Below are 17,984 nucleotides of genomic sequence, written 5' to 3'. Positions count from 1 at the left end.
CTCTGATGGTGCTTTGTGAACTGTGTGAGACAGACATGCTGTGGCAGAACTCCTGAGCTACTGAAGGCTGATATGACCAGGCCAGAGCCATCTCAACCCAGACCCATTTAAGAGACTTGGATTCTGAGACTCACCTACCTTGCCACTCGGCTCCTAATCTAGCAGGAAGTATAGACTGTCCAGTGTCTGCAGGTGGCACTCAGTGTGTGAGTGGGTAGAAAACAGGTGTTTCTTCCCGGTACCTCAAAAGTCCATCCTCTCCCAGCAACCACTGCAGGAAACCCAGAGGGGATATTCGGCCTTCGTTACCCAACTGACTGAAAGGCTGTATCCCCCACTTAACATTAACAACTTAGAAGTAAGTAGACAATAGCCTAGGGACAATGGACAATGATGTAACCTCTGCAGAAAGACAGGTGTGGTGCCTGGACTGAGAACCCCCCCTTGGTGACAGTGAAGGAAGGTGTGTTTCTAGCCAGGACTCTGCTGCCTGTGTGGTAATCTTCAGCACAGGGAGCACAGTGGCACAAGCCACAAAAAATAGACCTCAGTGATGGAGATGCAGGCTGGTCTGGATCAGCATCTGTTATGTTTGACAACTAAGTAGAAATAGATCTCTAAAGCTGAACCCACAAACAGGTGGCTTTGGACTGTGAGGCGTCAGAACGCCTTACTGGGGAGCAGTAGCATCTCCAGTGTCCAGGTGAACTCCAGCAGGCTGACCCAGCTGCTGTAGAATGATGGAGCTCGCTCAAGAAATACTTGTTCCCTGGGACATCTGTGGGATGTGTGGGGGAGCAAGGGCGGGTCCTAGCCTAGGGGAGCCTCTACAGTTAACGTAGAGCTTTGGAGCCCGTTGCTAAAGGATCATGTGTCGTATAAAGACCTTGGCCAACTTGTTTGGTCAAGCACTTGGGAAGGGGCATTTTTAATGACACAGTAACACTTGTTCCTCATACACGACACTTAGTTTAAGCCTTTAGTCTAAGTCTTGGGGTAATAACGCATTCGTGTGTGAGTGCATCTCACTGATGAAGTCTTTCCCCATAGTTAACCACTGTTCACAAACCTTGCATGCCTTTGATGGTTTGCCATGTATCTGGAAGCGGTGGCAGTGTTGTTCATTTGACATAGAACCACACGTGTGCGGATGGCTGAGCTGGGACCTCCAGCACCTCACACATCTGGTTTCCATCCTTTCTTTCCCAAAAGAGCAATAACCCTAAATTTTATACCAGGCAGTTCTGTTTTCCTTTATAGTTTTGCTATAAGCATATGTACTTTTTAAACTGGATATGAGTGCATTTCGCTCTCTTCTGGGAACTCCAAAATAAGTCGCTGCTGGTCAGTTTCACTTGTGCATAGCCACAGTTATTTGCTCTTGTGCCGTGTTCCATCTCATAAAGATGCTACCGAGCATTAAACCACTCCCTTGCTGATGAACACATAGATTTCTCCTGCACATTAATCTGATGACATGCACAGGGCTTCTCTAGGATGTGATCTCAGGAGAGAAAGACAACATGGGGAGAGCTGTGGATCATCAGCTCAGGCTAGCTATGTCAAGCACTTCTCCACAATGGCTTGATTCCTCCCTGCACCATGCTATGGACAACACTGGGAATTATCCAAATTTTCTTGTTTATTTGATTTAGTGGATGAGAATGAATTGCCACAGTGCTTCTTACTTTCACCCTCTGAAGAGTAAGATTGCATATTTTCATAAGGTTATTGGTCAAGTATTACTATTTGTGTTGTCTACCTACTGTTCAGTAATTCAGAGATGTCTTTATCCGCTCACTTCTGTGTATCTGTGTATCCATCTGTGCTTGGTGTTTGCAATCCCAGCCCTGGAGAAGCAGAGACAGGCACATCTCTGGGGCTCGCTAACTGTCAGCTGAGCCTGCGTGAACTCCAGGCCGGTGAGAGGAATGATGGCTGAGATTGATCTCTCGCCTCCGTGTGCACATACACACATGGCACACACACACAGCGAGGCAGAAGGGAGGTAGTACAAATGTGTAAATGTTAGAAAAACAGATGTGAACATGAACACAGTGGCAGGCTGTCATAGTCCAAATGGCTAGACTAAAGCGGTGGATGATGCCACATCCCAAGAAGAAAGATGTGCTCCTGGTCCCACCGCAAGTCCTGATCGCTGCCTTTACCCTCTAGTTCTGACTTCTGTCCCCCATTAGGATTGATGGGTCAGAGTAAGGTGGCCTTGTTCATGTTCTCTCATCTCTGCACCAGGAGCACCCAAGCCATGGTGGGGATCTCCTGGCAGTCCTGTTACTTACTCTAAGGGTACCCTAAATTTTCTGAGAAAAATCATAGCTGCGGAGTCCTCCCCAGTCTCAGAGATGTTGGTGTTCCCTCTGCCCTGGTTCAGCACTCAAGATTAGAGGAACCGAAAGGAAAAGCAGCTCCCTGCTGGGCTCCACGATGGTTGGGTTTTATGTTTTCCCATCAAGAGCCATTCTTGGAACTCCTAGCTTTCTCTCATCCCCTTCAAGTCACATCTTAACAAAAGCCTCCTAAAAACTGAACTATATGATGTATGGGCTCCAATACCCATGACCTTATAACTGGAACCCTTTGGTAGAGTGGTCCAGGGAAAATATTACAGCTACCTCTCTCCATGAGACACTTGACAATGTCTGGAGACATTTTTGGTTGCTGTGGTGTGTGGTGGTAGAGGCCAGGGATGCTGCCAACTGTCTTACAATGTTCAGGAAAGCCCTGGTAATAAGAATTACCGAGGCACAAATGTCAACAGTGGCCAGGCAGAGAAGCCTGGATCCCCCTCCATCATACTACCCAGGACAGCAAACCACAGTCCCTGACTTCCCTGTGAGACTCCCAATACACAGCCCTTCCTATGGAGGTGGCTTCTCAGACATATAGATGCATTTCTACCGCTGTATCTGGTCATGGGAGATGGGACTGAAGCTCTCACAACTGAATCAAGCTCTTTCTCCTCAGAGGGCCTCCACTTATGACACAGATGCCGGTTTGTATGACACTGCCACATGTAGATGACATGGATAATGACAAAGACTCCTCTAAATATTAGGTACTTATAATTATAAGTTATTAAGTAACACTAAATAATATGGTCTTCTGATAATCAGATTTTACTCAGTCAACAAACCCTGTTTGCCCAGCTGGTGCAGGCACTAGGTTCAGTGCTGCATGCATGCACAGTGACCCTAACCTGTGCCCCATGCTGTGTACACAGTGACCCTAACCTGTGCCCCATGCTGTGTGCAGTGACCCTAACCTGTGCCCTGTGTACAGTGACCCTAACCTATGCCCCATGTTGTGTACACAGTGACCCTAACCTGTGCCCTGTGCTGCCTGCACATTGACCCTAACCTGTGCCCCATGCTGTGTGCAGTGACCCTAACCTGTGCCCCATGCTGTGTGCAGTGACTCTAGCCTGTGCCCTGTGCTGCGTGCACAGTGACTCTAACCTGTGCACTTAGCCCTGGAAGCTGAAGCTCACCAGGTGGATGCTCACAAGAGTGCAGGATCCCAGGGTCCCCTCCTGGGCTCATCAGTGGTAGAAATCTAAAATCCCACTCCACCTAACCCCAGGCTTGAGAATCTCACGTGCTGATTTTCTGTATCTCTGAAAATACTCTAACGTTTATTCTCTCGGGTTTCCCAGTTGCAGCTGGAACATGGATGAGGAGGGAGCAGGATGCCTTTACACAGGAGGGCAGGCCGTTTCCACCAGGACCCAGTCATGGACTTTACCTTCAGACTGGATGTGAATTGCTTAGGGTGAACATCAGACACGGATGCTTTGTGGACAGGACAGAGACTGCTTGCCTGCTCCTCATCTCTGGACTGAGCTCCGCACACAGTCCCAGCTTTGTTTGGTAATGTGGTCTCCCGCTCACCAAGATCAATGACTCCTCGGCTTACTTTCAGTTTAATCTCAAAGCCCTTTTTCTAACCTGCTTCCCATTTGTGAGCTTCCAGTGGACCATTTAACACACCGACTACCATGAATCATCGGCCTAAACTTTCCTCCAAGCAAAATCTTTCCAAGCTGCTGCAAGCACCCAAACACCAATGTCTAAAATCAAGAAGTTCTCTCACTGTGTAGATGGTGTGTGTGTGTGTGTGTGTGTGTGTGTGTGTGTGTGTGTGTGTAACCTAGTCAATCACTTTCAGCCCAATTGTTTCATCTGACTGTGACCAATTTAAAAATAAAATCTAATAGGAAAAGAAACATTAGGTATGCAAGCCATGTCGATGATCCCAGCACTGAGGCAAAGCAGATGGGTCTCTATGAATATGAGTTTCTATAGCAAGTTTCAGGCCAGCTAGAAGTACATAACAAGACCCTGTCTTAAAATACAAACAAAAAGACACCTATATAATAACCAAAAATAGATCTGAGCCAATGTGTAATTGTCGTCGTTAGGGGACAATGGTATGAGAGCCAGAACATCTCAGAATGTTCCAAGTCTGTCTGTTTCACCTCTCCTAAGCTCGCTCACATTCTGTTCCTCTACAACGCTGCTCTCTCTCCATGCTCTCGCCTCGTTCTCCGTGTCTCCTCCTTCCTGTAGGCAGCCCCTTGTTGACCCCTGGGCTCACAAATGTGACACTCACTTAAACTCACTCACAGATGAATCACTAAATACTGCAATCTCTGTGCTCTTGCTGAAGCCATTCAGTTGATAGACAACTTCCCGAGTCAGAGAAATCAATAAAATCTCAATTTTGTATACAAGGCACAGCCTAAGACCACCAGAGTTCCCTTGACCTGTGTACCCCACCTCTGGGCAGGAGAGCACTCTGAGACTTCAGACAACACATCTACCTGGATGCAAATTTCCACCCAGCTCAGTGTTGTTGCTCATGCTGACTTGAGCTCCCACAGCCCGGCATGCAAATAGTGGGCGCTCAAGCATAAGACCCCCCGCCCCCCCACCCGCCCCCCCGTAGGAAAAGACCTGGACCCTGACCTACCTATTTTCACAGCCTCCGCTTTCAAGTTGAAATCCCAGTTCCTTGGCAACTTCAGGGACATCTTGCTTCCGATTTGGGTGAGTGGCTGGTCAAGTGGCCAGTGTGTCACAGTCTGTGCCCTTCTGGCTTTTCTGATTTTCCCTTCGGTTCGTCTGCCTTCTCTGCCTAGTGATTGCTTCGCGGGCACTCTTACGTGCCAGGCTCATCTGCCCATGTGTCTCTTCCTTTCTCTCAGACGGAAGGTCCATCCATCTGTCACTTGGGGATGGCACCCAAGCTCCCCTAATCCCACCCACAGTCCCCCAGGGCTGGCATCTTGCTTTGCGTTGAGTTTTACCAGAAATATCCCAGTTGATGCTTTGCCCTGTGGGAAGCAGGGCGCTGCGCGGAAGAATCTCAGGCCTTGCTGAAGCGAAGCTGTGATAAACAACAGCCTCTGCTTTTTTTTTTTTTTTTTAACTGTCTGCTTCCTTGCAATTTTGAGGAAGTGGGTGGCTTCAGCGTTGTGGCGTTATGAGCACACTTTCCTCAGAAGACATTTAGAAATTCTTGTAAAGCTAGAGCATGTTTGTGACATAAGGCTGTGTGTGGTTTTAATTTAAAAAGAGAGAGAATCCCAAGGCTCTCAGCACGTGCCTCGACTCCTGTGCTCTTGCCTCAAACATTCAGCACCTAAGAGTGCTCAGGCAGCCTGGCAGAAAGCTTTAAAATTCTTTAAAATCCCTGCTGTGTGAGGACCACGTAGCTCTCACCTGCTTGGGATAAAGGTTCCTTGTGACCCTGCCTGAAGCATGAAGGACTAGGATGCACTCCGCTGATAAAGTTGATTCCAGCTGGGCAGAGCCACGCAGAGGGCTAATGCTTCTTCCACCTTGTGTACATGGTGTGGTATTTACAACCAGACCAACTGCTAATGACCCAGGTTCCCTAACCCTTTGGAAGAATCTTCCTGGGCTTCAATGTCTTCTTTAGAAAAACGGGCTCCTTACCGATCGTGGGTGTACCGAGTTGTTGCAGAGGCCCCTGGTACAGATTTTTGGCACATGGTATTTACCCCACGATCACTAATTCAGCCTTCACTCTACCTAGTTCAGTTTGTGGTAGGCTTTCACATCTTTATCCCGGCCAGCTTGACCTAGCAGTTAAAGCTTCTAGAAATGGATTGCTGGTGTTCACATCCCAGCTTTACAATTATCTTGCTATGCAGCTTTGGGTCTGTTCCTTGACTATTTCCTGTTTCGAGGCCCTCATCTGTAAATGTAGCAATTAACAAAAGGACTTTGCGGACTTCAGTGAAGGTCTTTGCAGACCCCAGGCCTCTCCACATAGTCACCGCATACAGGCCACACATTCAGGCCCACTCGCTCCCTTCCCACTGGCCAGCTCTGAGTGCATTTTTCTCCTCTCTCATGCTGTCTACTGAGGACCCAGCTTCCTGCTCCCTGCTGCACGAGTCCCTCCCCTCTCCCCTAGCTCAGCTACATCACCTCTTTCTTTTTTCTCTTGGGTCTTTCCCATCAACATTATCGTTTCTCACATCTTTTAAAAAAACCTCTCTTGATGCCACTTCCTCCTTTGGCTGTAGCCTGATTTTGAGAATTATTTTTTTTTAATAAAGACTGTTGAACTTCTTGTTATCTCCCTTCTTTTTCTTTCCTGGATTCCTCATTTGAAGCTCTTGTCCCCAGGACTACATAGAATGGCTTCTCAAGAACACCAGTGGTTTTTCTGTCGCTAAACCAGCAGGCCAGGTCTCTAGGCTTGCCTCGCTGGACCGCAAGCAGCGTCAGACATAAGTGGGCACTGCCCCGTCACACAACTCTGAACCTTCCATCTGCCCCTCAGGGTCCATGGCTGGCCTGGTTTTCTGCCCCCTTTCTTTCTGCTCTCTTTCTGGTTCCTCTTTAATTCCCTCTTGTTTCTCCAGCCTGTAAGCCATGATTCCACCAGAGATTCTTTTTCCACCCTTTTCACCTTGACAAGCTTGGCTGCCCTAGGGCATTAGTTATACCACGTATATAACAACCCCTATGTGTGTCTCCAGAATCGACCACCTTTGAATTCCAAATTATGTACATATATGCTTAGATCTCCAAGAGGCAGCCCAGACTAACCCAAAGTCAATATCCAAGGACAGAACCTGGTGGCCCAGATTGTGTCCTCCTCACTGGGAACTAGAGGAGCATAAGAGCCAATAATTATTTTAGGCCCCCGTGTTCATCTCGACTTACATCCCACTAGCCCACGTGGGTCACATGAATGAGCCCAGAGTCACTGAGACAGGAAGTACTCATAGCCCTGAGAGAAAAGGAACTGCCACGCTTACCTGGCTGCCACCCAGTACCACAGGGGTGCTGGGTTCCTTCACTTTGGCTCTGGCTCTGGAGCCTCAGGTCTACACTACCTGCTGCCCGACCCAACACTGTTCCTTATCCAGCCCCCCTGAGCACCATTCAGAAAGCAGCTCCATAGGGAGCCTCACAGGCAAAGTTTCAGTCCTGGGACCTTTGACTTAGGAATTCTGAAGGAGGCATTTAGAGACACATGGGGAACTTCCTGAACTCTTTGGGGTGAGTTCCTGTAAGTCTTGGAAAAACACATGACCCATGGGGAAGTCGCTGTGCACACTCAGAAAGTCAATCAGCAAAAGCAGCCACCGTGGAAAAGCTGCTCCTGGCAGCCCTGAGGCCGACGCTGGTGTCAGCCCCTGAGTGGGGGTAGAAACCTGGTGTTGCTTTGGCTGCTGCTCCTCTGACCTTTAGAAAATGAAGAACCAGATGTCTCAGCAAAGTTTGAGTTAGCATCGGCAATAGCAAAAGCAAACATCCGTGTATTTGTTTATCAACCCTAAGGATTTATTAAGGACTTAGACTTTTTGCTGGAGGAAAGTCCATGAACAAGCAACTTGATTTCTGTCTCTCTCCTTCATTTCTCTTCTCCCACCTCCCAGACGCAACTAATGGGAAGGAGAAGGCCAATTAAGTGGACAGCTAAATATAGCGCGAGAAGGGATATGATGGGGAAGTCCAGGGGGCTGTGAGAGTTCACATGGGAGGGGCGTAAGTGGAACTCACAGAAAGGGGGAGGCTTCCTTGAGCAGCCTCTCTCACACTCTGACTTGACATAGGTCTCAGGGAGATGAGGAGGTTTCTTAAAGGAACGGCCTTGGCGGTTCAGGCCTGTAATCTGAGCACTTAAGCTGAGCTAGGCAGGCTGCCCTGAGTTTAAGATCCCTTCACAAACAAACAAAAAAAGGAGGGAGGGAGAGAAGGGAGAGGGAGAGAGAAAGGGAATGGGGGAGAAGTGGGTGGGGAGAGGGAGGGGGGGAGGTGGTTATAAAAAGCGTTCTAGAACAGCAAATGCAGTGTACAGAAAGAACCCCTCCTCTTGCTCTGGGAGTGCTGAGAAGTGGGAAAGAGGCGGGGCTAGAGGAAACACAGGCCTGGCCTCCCTGAAGGCTTCGGTGAAGTTTTCATTTCTTCCAGGTAAATAGGGATGGCCAAAGAGTCCTCTTCAGCTTGGCAGAGTGAGGAGGCTGAACCCAACATCCAAGTGGGAAGAAGAGTGAGGGAGAGAGGTCACACAAGGAAAAGAGAACGCACAGGAGACCTGAGAATGGTGAAGGGTCTTACACTAGAGGCAGAGATGCCCTGCCCCTGACTCTGGTGACTGGGGCGGGGGAGGGGGTGGCTGGCTGCAGTTCCTACCGCAGAGGGGGTGTGCACACAAAGAATGAGACCTGATGTGGGTGGGGGTTAGGACTGTGGACCCGGTGCAATTCCAGGCACAGAAATGGGGCTCTTGTAGGGTATGGTGGAGACAGGAGTGACCAGGTCTGCCTAGGGACCAGGGTAGCTTCCCTGGAAATAAGAGCACAGATGTGTTCAGGAAGCAAGGGGGCAGGGAGAAAGACAGGCTACAAAAGAAACAGCAGAAGCCATTCAAATGTGTCCCCCGCCATGCACAATCCGGGAAGCATCAAGGGTGGTGAAAGGAGTCGGGTGGCCACCTCAGGCACTGGCTGGCCTGGAACTCACTGTCTCACTGTGTAGACCAGGCTGGCCTCCAACTCACAGAGATCCACCTTCTGCCTCCCAGGTGACAGGATTAGAGAAGTATATGTCACCGTGTCGAACAACGTGACAAAACTTTCAAACACACCTTGCCTTTCACTGTGATTTTTGAATCTGTGATTATAGCAGGCCATGAGTTGCAGACATTTTAAAGAAGCATAAACAAAACCGGCTGTTTCCATCTCGTATGCACGGCGACACCTCTTGATATAATACAGTACCCCTACCGAGTGCAGACAGTGCTAATCCGTTCATACGGTGTGTTTTGGTTCTCTATAGGCATGATTACAATAAGGTCTAATTTATGAACGGGGCATGGTGAGAGTGAGCAGCTACCCCTAGCTATAAGATAGGACAATTACAGCAAAAGCATCACCAATCCTATGTTCAGGAGCACTATTAATGATTGACACAGCAGGGACTGCCCCAGCTGATAGAGACAGCTATGAGTCACTGGCAGAGCCACAGCCTCAGAGTCCTGGGAGGCGGGGCTGAGGGTCCCTGTAGACATGCCACAATGCTGTTTTCTTCAAGATACACGTGAGAAGGGGGAAAGCTCTGTGCCCACATAACACTCCAAAGGGAACCAACGTAGCCCGATGTCGGAAGTAGTAGTAGGGTCAAATACCTGCCAGCGCATTGCCCCAGCTTGTGTGGGTTTCACTCCTAGCTCCTGCAGAGACTAAAGGTAGCCCCTGTGTTGTGGTGACATCCGACAGCGGGGGACAGAAGGATAGAGCCAACACTATGTGCCGGGGGCTCACTGCTGCGGCTGGCCACCTTGAATTACGAACTGCACAGCATTAGGCTTCTGAACTGTGCTGGAGACACCAAAAACAAAGGCTTTTCCATTTGGATTTTAACAGACTAGCCTTAAGAAAGCTGGGATTCTAAGGTCGGAGTTCTAGGTATTTATCCCCTTTTCCTTGGCTATACGGAAACAAACAAACAAACAAAAACTGGGAAACAACAACAAACAAACAAACAAAAACTGGGAAACAACAACAAAAGCCCACCGTGTTGCAGAGGAAGACTTCTGCCCTCTGAACAGTGTGTGACCATCAGGACTAGCCTCCTCAGCCCTACCCCAGAGCCTTGTTCCCCTGCCTGTGTCCTGTCTCAGCACTGACATCTACTATCTCCCCAGCTCTGAATCGAATGCCTGGTCAGTTTTGGAGCCAATTAAACTCTAGTTTATCTAACTGATCCATATCCAAGAAAAATTATACATGGAGGTGTGAGGGGGCAACACTAGCATTTCTGCCTCCGACATGACATTCTTCTAGAAGGTTACCCTGTGGACCGCAGGGTTAGGGAGCAACATGCCTATTTCAGTGAGTAATTTATCACCAGATTAAAAACAGACCTTGACGTTTTGAAATGATGAAAATGCCCCTGCCACACAGTCCTCCTGAACCAATTGTTATGGGTTGCATTATATTGGGCCAACCCACACAAAACTGCCAATATTCAACAGCTTTTGACCTGCAAATTTTTTCCCTCAAAATTTGCAGTGGTTCAATGGGATTGGGCTGTCTGTGATTCATTCATACAACAAAGACGAAGTGACTCTTTCCCCTGTTGTGCCTCAGGGTGCGCCAGCCAGATGCTGAGAATGCAGCCAACAGCAAGAGGGGCAGAGCCCCCTGCTTCTGGGACACTTGTTGTAGTGAGAGGAGACAGGCGATATATCAGATAACTGAGCATGGCATATTAGCCCGTGGGGAGTGTTGCAGAAAAAAAGAGACGCTGTACGAGGAAGGAGACTTGTCAGGTCAGTGGTTTCTTTTTAAGCAGCTGGATGGTGAGGTCCTCATTGGTGCGATGGCCCCTGAGCAAAGACCTGAACAAAATGAGAACGAGATGGGCACACACGCAGACAAACCTTCCGGCAAAGCCGAGGGCAAGCAAAGGAGCGGGCATTCGGCAGAGCGAGTGTATTCCAGGGGCAATAGGGAAGCCAGCCATGTGTCTGGAACAGAGAAATGGGAAGACCTGTTATCAGCCATCTTCCACCTGGTGATTCTACCATCTCCTTGTGTGATCTCGGTTGGGCAATGTCTTAGGGTTCCTATTGCTATGACCATGGCAACCCTTATAAAGGCAAACATTTAATTGAGGTTGGTTTACAGTTCAGAGGTTTTAGTCATAGTGGGAAGCATGGCAGCACACAGGTAGGCATGATGCTGGAGAGGTAGCTAAGAGTTCTGCATCTGGATCATCAGGCAACAGGAAGAGAGAGTGATATTTGGCCTGGCTTGAGCATCTGAAACCTCAAAGCCAAGCCCAGTGACACACTTTCTCCAACAAGGTAACACCTACTCCAACAAGGCTACACCTCCGAATAATGTCATGTCCTGTGGGCCTATGCAACCCGTTTTCATTCAACCTTGACAGGCAATATCCATTCCACACTGGCACACATTAGACCAACAAATAGTACCAGTCCTTAAACAGGCTAGGACCAGAGAGCCAGCATGGATCTGTGGACTCCTGTACGAAGTCGATCCTGTGTTCCACAGATGGGCAAGGGATTAGAAAGGTATCTGGAATCACAAAAGCCTAAGGAAGCTTTGGATGCATCGGCTGTTGTAGCACACCCAACCACAGACTACAGATTCCTGCAGAATCCCTGCTGAGACCAGCGCAATATAATGACTGGAAGTCCCAGGAGAAAGGCGATTGACAGAGACGTACTGCTTGCTAGCGAAGTGGTTGGTGATCAGTTCCACAAGGGATCTTCTATTTACTCTTCATTCCTTCTGGGACATCAACAGTGCATACAGCCAGCATTGAAACTGCCCCTCTCAAGAAGCAAAACACAACTGCCACAGCCTTTCACGAGAGAAGAGAGAGTAGAGGTCCCTCTGAGGAAGCCCAGGCTTGGAAAGTAAGGAGTCTCTTCTGCTAGCCTGGGCGCCTGCACTGAGTTACGCTTGCCTTTGTGAATGCTTGTACAGAGCTTTGCAAAGTTCCACGGGTGATCTGGAAAGGTTGGGAGTTCAGAAACATGAGCTAAGATGAGAAATGAGAGACCTGGAGTCTGAGATCAGACTTCTAGGGCTCCGGTCCTTTTCCCAAGCTCAGTTTATGTCCTGTGTGACACAGGGATGCAGACTAACCTTTCAAAGCTTTCTTATTTCCTTGTGCAACTGTGAGTTGTTTGCCTCTTAAAGCTGTGATTCTCAACCTGTGGGTCACATCTCCCTGGGAGATCAGACAACCTTTTCCCAGGGGTCACCTAAGACCACCCCAAAACACAGATATTTACATTACAGTTTGTAACAGCAGCGAAATTGCAGTTATAAAGGAACAATGAAAACAGTTTTATGGTTGGGGGTCACCACGACACAAGGAACTATATTAAATGGTCATGGCATTAGGGGGGTTGATAACCACTGGTTTAGAGCTCCTTAGGCCAAGTGAGCGATTCCGCGAAAAGTACTAATAGAGTAGTGGCGTATTAGCAGGCTCTAAATGTGGACAAGAAAACAATGCTCATTGGTAAAATTATGAATCACAAAGGTCCCTTCGAGCTCCATTGTATGTGACTTCCTGTCTAGCAAACTACAGTATGCCATCTCCACCCCAAGTAGAGGAATACAGTCTGCCCTTCCTTTTTCCCACCAAAACCACCCTGAACCAGACGCAGAAGGCTATGTTTAAGAAAGAGGAAGGGCGCTAGCTGTTCACAAAGCACTCAGTGCTGAGGTGCTCAGGAGGTGGCTACTTCTAGACCACAAACCACAGGTGTGGTTTACGGCTCTCCTCCTTGCCTGCCCAGTAGCCTAGCACATGGCAGACAATCACACACCCAACTTGATTGGTTGGACATATTGGGTGAGAGACGTGGGCTGTCAGGAGGGCGACAGTCAAACCCTGTCAGAGAAGGGAAGAGACCTGAGCTTCAACAGTCAAACCCTGTCAGAGAAGGGAAGAGACCTGAGCTTCAACAGTCAAACCCTGTCAGAGAAGGGAAGAGACCTGAGCTTCAACAGTCAAACCCTGTCAGAGAAGGGAAAGAGACCTGAGCTTCAAAAGTGCAGGTTTTGAAGCCTGTTTCCCTCAGGCTCCACAGTGAGGAAGCCCAGTGCAGTGTTTGGAGAGCTGTGATTCTGTTGCAAGTCCCCAAGAACATGGGTTCTGGGAACAGCACCCTAGCCCTCTGCAAGACAGCAGGTGCTCTCCAACCCCAAGACCTATGTTTGCTAGGACGAATCTGGACTGCTCGGCACCAACTTTACTGTCCTGCGGTCATGAGACTCACAGCGGAGCTTGGCCAGAACAGGAAGTGACAGCAGCTGATTCCAGAGCTGATATAAACTCTGAGGTTCAAGTTAAGTAACCACACACAGGACAGACCTGCTGGGGGAAGAGGGCCAGCAGGAGCAGGGAATTTCACAGGCTGGGAAGGACAGTGCTTTGACGTCAGAGACACTCAGCTGCCTTCCCCTCTTCCAGACACTGCTCCTCCTGCAGGGGACAGTGGAGCAATGCCTTTATAGAGCAGGTCAGAAATCGGTATTTTGTTGGAAAATTTTAGGGACCCCCAAAATAATCAGGATGATCTCTGAAATATACAATATGCAATAGAATAAGAAAGGAAAGGAATTAATTTGTGATTGTTAGTTCTGATGGTAAAAAGAGCAAATGCTTTTTGGTGATTTTGATAAAAGAATCCCACTACAGTTTATCCATTATGCAACAGGCTTTGTTTATGAAATCTGCAGTAGCCATAACATTGAAACATGTGTTCATCTTCATTTGAAACAACTTCTTCCCCTGTGGACCCTGAGTTGCATTCGATAAAATTGCTCCCAAGAAGTTCCGGGAGCAGGTCTGGAGAGCTGTGCTCAGGGAGTGGTCTGGAGAGCTGTGCTCCAGGTGTGGTCTGGAGAGTTGTGCTCAGGGAGTGGTCTGGAGAGCTGTGCTCTGGGAGTGGGTCGGAGAGCTGTGCTCGCCATTGGATCTGAAGAGGCTGCAAGGATAAGGTATTTGAGAAAGCGCTTGCCACACAGGCATGAGCACCTGAGTCCAATCCCCAGAACCATGTTCAGGAGAAGCAGTGTTCACTTACAGACCCAGTTCTGGGGAGGCAGAGACAGGTAGATCTCCAGGGTTCTGTGGCCAGCCAGCCTTCTCTGCCTGGAGAGCTGCGGGCCAGTGAAAGACACGGTCTCAAAACCCAAAACAAACAGCTTCTAAGGAGCAACTTCATGGTGGTCCTCTCAGTGTTTATGCAGTCCAGGTTCCCAGTCCAGGAAAGAGTGTCATTCACAAAGGTGGGGTTTCTCATCTTAACTAACCTAATCAAGATAATCTTCCACAGGGGATTTTAGGAGTTTGCCAGGAACCAAGAAAAGACTCACCACACACACAGACACACACACACACACACATACACACACACACACAGGATGAGGATGATGAAGATTTCACAGCATGGAGGGGGCCTGGCAGAAATGAGTAAGCCTAGGACCCTGTGATGGCAATCCTCCCGATTGTCGTCTGGGCCTTGACTGTAACTGTAAGGGTCCTCATAAGGGAAACAGGATATCTCACTGTGGAAGTTGGGGGCGTGAGACAGAACAGAGGTCCAGAGGATGCCAAAAAAGGAGCAACAGGGCAAGGAGTGTGGTGGACTCCAGCAGCTGACAATGCCAAGGGAGCACATCTCCCCTCGTGCTCTCCGGAGGGAGTCATCCCCAGAGATGCTGCACTTCACCCCATCCCAGCAATTCCGAAAACCTAGCTTCCACACCTACCAGAGAATAAAGCTGTGGCCTGAGACACTCAGTTTCTGTGGGTTTTGTTATAGCAGCAGAAAGAAGCTCATACAACATTATAAAACTGACTTGCTTCAAGGGTCCTACGGCAATTTCCAACACAACTCTTTTCAATGTTATCCTCTATTTATGACATATTTTCATTGGGCTAAATTCAAATGTTGGTGGGTCTATCGAGGAGGAAGACAGAGCGGGTGAGAAGTGATGTTCTTAGGCGAGCTATGAGGGTTTGGATGAGAAACATCCTCCAAAGGCTCACTGGGTCCCCAGTTCTTGGCAATGTTTGCTGCAGATATGGAATTTTAGGACACGCTGTTTTTCTGGAGGAAGTATGTCACGGGGCGGGGGTTGAGAATGTATAGCTTTACCCCACCCACCTACTTCTAGCGTGTTCTCTCTGTTTCCTGTGTACAGACAGAATGTAACTAGTTCCCACTTCTGCCTGTTTCATGCCTCCCCTGCCACTGTGGACATTAACCCTCCGGAACCATGAGCCAAAATAAACCTTCCTTAAGTCACTTTTGGTCATGGCAATCTATCACAGCATCAGAAACTGATACCCAGACCCACACCAATGCCATACATGCTTCTGAACCATAAGGCTTCTTGTTTAAAAATGAAGATCCTACTTCAAGAAGGCTGAGTACTACCCATGATACACTACGTCCCAAATGGCATAGAACTATTGGTGCCCAGACCACATGTAAGTAACCAGGCTCTAAAGGAACCCCTCAACTGCCCTGAAGAGATTCCATCTATCAGATCCTCACTTTAAGTCCCCGGCTCTCCTTGTAAAACTTTTAGACAGATGTCGAGTCGTACTCACAGCTGGTGGCTTGCTATTCACTTCTATCCCCATCAGATGGACCACATGAATTGCCTAAACGATTTTAGTCATCTGACCCCCAGCTAATGCTTCCCTGGGTTAAATAAATTACTCAGCGTTCTAATTACATGATTAAGTAGATCTCCTAAGCCAGGAGCATGAGTGCAAAGAAGAAAATGGGGCTCTTGCAGTGAAGTCTAGAGTGATGGCTTCAGAAAGAGAGAAGAAACTCAGATCACTAGAAAACAGGTTAGTCCCCACACAGGTCAGAGAAACCTCCACGTAGGGAAGAACTTGAAGACCTGTCTCAGTTTTCACTCACACTTTAAAGAAAACCAAAGCGTTCCTGCCAGTGCCTGCTGGATGCAGTTTGCACTTGGAAAATGATAAGAATGTGTATCTGATTTTCAAGTTAAACTGTGAAAGACCGCGTGATTGCCGTCAGCCTGGGGCAGTGATGGGAACCATGCACACGCAAAATCTCTCAGGCTGCGCTTAATCTCTGGTCTTCTGCGGGGGGGGGGGGGGGGAGGCTGAAGCACAAAAAGAAAGCAGTGAATTAGCTCAGTTGTAGAACTAATAGAAATCTCCATGTTTTGGCTCTGGATCAGATCATGGGTCTCAGTCCTTTATAGAGGTGGCCTTGGCTACACATAGCATGGAAACTTCAATTAACACACATCCAACTACAATGGAAGCACTGGGGGAAACACACAAAGGCATGCTGCTGAACACGCCGAATGCCATAGACTGTGGAGTGGGCAGGATGCATATATGTGGTTTAGCTATGATCAAAAAGGAAAGTAGGCAGGGCCCAAATCTCACCAGGCTGAAGGAAGTTAGGGTCCAAGGCTCTATAAAATAGAATGTGTGTTCCTATTTGCCATGGCCCTAGAGACTATGCCAGTTTCCCCAGTGTAAGTGCTGCCTAAAGCTACCATCACACGGTGAGGGTTTGCCTGATGCTCCACTCACGTGTCTTGCACACATGTTCTTCCTCAATCTGTGCCAGACAACTGAAACTACAAATTTAAGATAAAATTGTGAAAGAGATCCACATTCCGCATCATCTGAGGGGTCTCTGAGAGAGAAGGTTGTTCACTCCAGTTCCAGAGGAGGGTGAAAGACACTCTTACAGACAGGGGAGTCTGGGGTCTTCCCTTATCCACGTGACACACTGCAATGTCCTTATCTACCTTGAAGTTTCTTAATGGTATGCAAGAGCTAAGAATAATGATTGTTAATAATTACCAGTTCACAGCACACGTATACTCAGCGAAGGCTCTTTTCTTTGTCCATGATGGCATCATTCCTTCCTCTGAAATGAGTAATCAGGGGCAGTAAATGCCATCTCTCAATAAAAGCAAACAACAAATCAGGCCAACTTGACTAGAAAGCGGTGCTCCATTATCTAATTTCCCTAGTGCCCTTCTGAATGAGGATAAAGAAAAGTAAGGGGGAACCGAGGGCTTTAAAGAACGAGATGTGAATTTGGGGAAAACTGAATAGAGGGATGAAGGTCAGCGGAAAGAGAATGATCAAAATATGGCTCAGAAAAGGCTTCAATACAGAGAAGAGTCACAAATGGCCGTGACCTTGAAATGGGAGGTATGAATGACTGAACCTGAAGGCGTTCTTTCTCCTTGCTGCCTCTCCCCACTCATTCATGTGAGTATATGAATATATTTACTGTTAAATCGATCTAGACTGGGGCAAGTATGTCTACCACACCTCAGCAGTCACTCTAAACACCCGAGTCTGCAACAAAGAATCCTGTGGCCTTATTCAGCTGCTAAGAGTCTATGTAGAGATGCATCACATGGGCTTTAGGGAGCCCAGTCCTGTTCTGCAGAAGCCCTGGAATGTAAAAATAGTAAGTTTAGTAAGTTTATGCTCCAACATAGAGCTAGATAGCAGTGTTAGCAGCCACTTATCCATATACCCAGAGGCAATGGAGCTCCAGAAGATAATTTTATCAGAGGCTTTATGCTGAACCTGACTCAACTATCTTACCCATACAGTGATGACACAAGAAATCCCCAAGTGCTTTCACTACAGCATCACCAACTTTAGAGGCTCCCAGACGCCATTTCAGCTGGACTAGTTCAATATGCTTGCTCCCCATGTTGCAGGAAGACAACAGTTCTGTCCTCATCCAGACAGGAAACCAGCTGGACCGAGGCAGAGCAGTCCTGCATCAATCCCCAATGAGAATCCCCCTTCCAAAAGCAAGAACTCTTTGCCCAGAAGCCCCCCACAATAACGCTTCTACAGAGCCTCTGTGACCAGAATAAGGTCACCTGCCCCCAA

The 17,984-nt window shown here is 48.2% G+C and overlaps 1 protein-coding gene across 1 annotated transcript in view; it reads right to left on the bottom strand.

Moving 5' to 3' along the window:
- The window catches only part of Arhgap25 (Rho GTPase activating protein 25), a 77,162-nt gene extending 71,772 nt beyond the window's left edge, over positions 1-5,390 (bottom strand). Inside the window, exon 1 of the mRNA XM_038318969.1 lies at positions 4,990-5,390. Coding sequence (XP_038174897.1) covers positions 4,990-5,050 — 61 coding nt within the window. The 5' untranslated portion in view covers positions 5,051-5,390. The remainder of the gene's footprint in view (positions 1-4,989) is intronic.
- Positions 5,391-17,984: the final 12,594 nt, after the last annotated feature.

The sequence above is a fragment of the Arvicola amphibius genome, chromosome 2 (genome assembly GCF_903992535.2).
Source record: "Arvicola amphibius chromosome 2, mArvAmp1.2, whole genome shotgun sequence".
Taxonomy (NCBI): domain Eukaryota; kingdom Metazoa; phylum Chordata; class Mammalia; order Rodentia; family Cricetidae; genus Arvicola; species Arvicola amphibius.
This window is presented reverse-complemented; position numbering and strand designations above follow the sequence as displayed.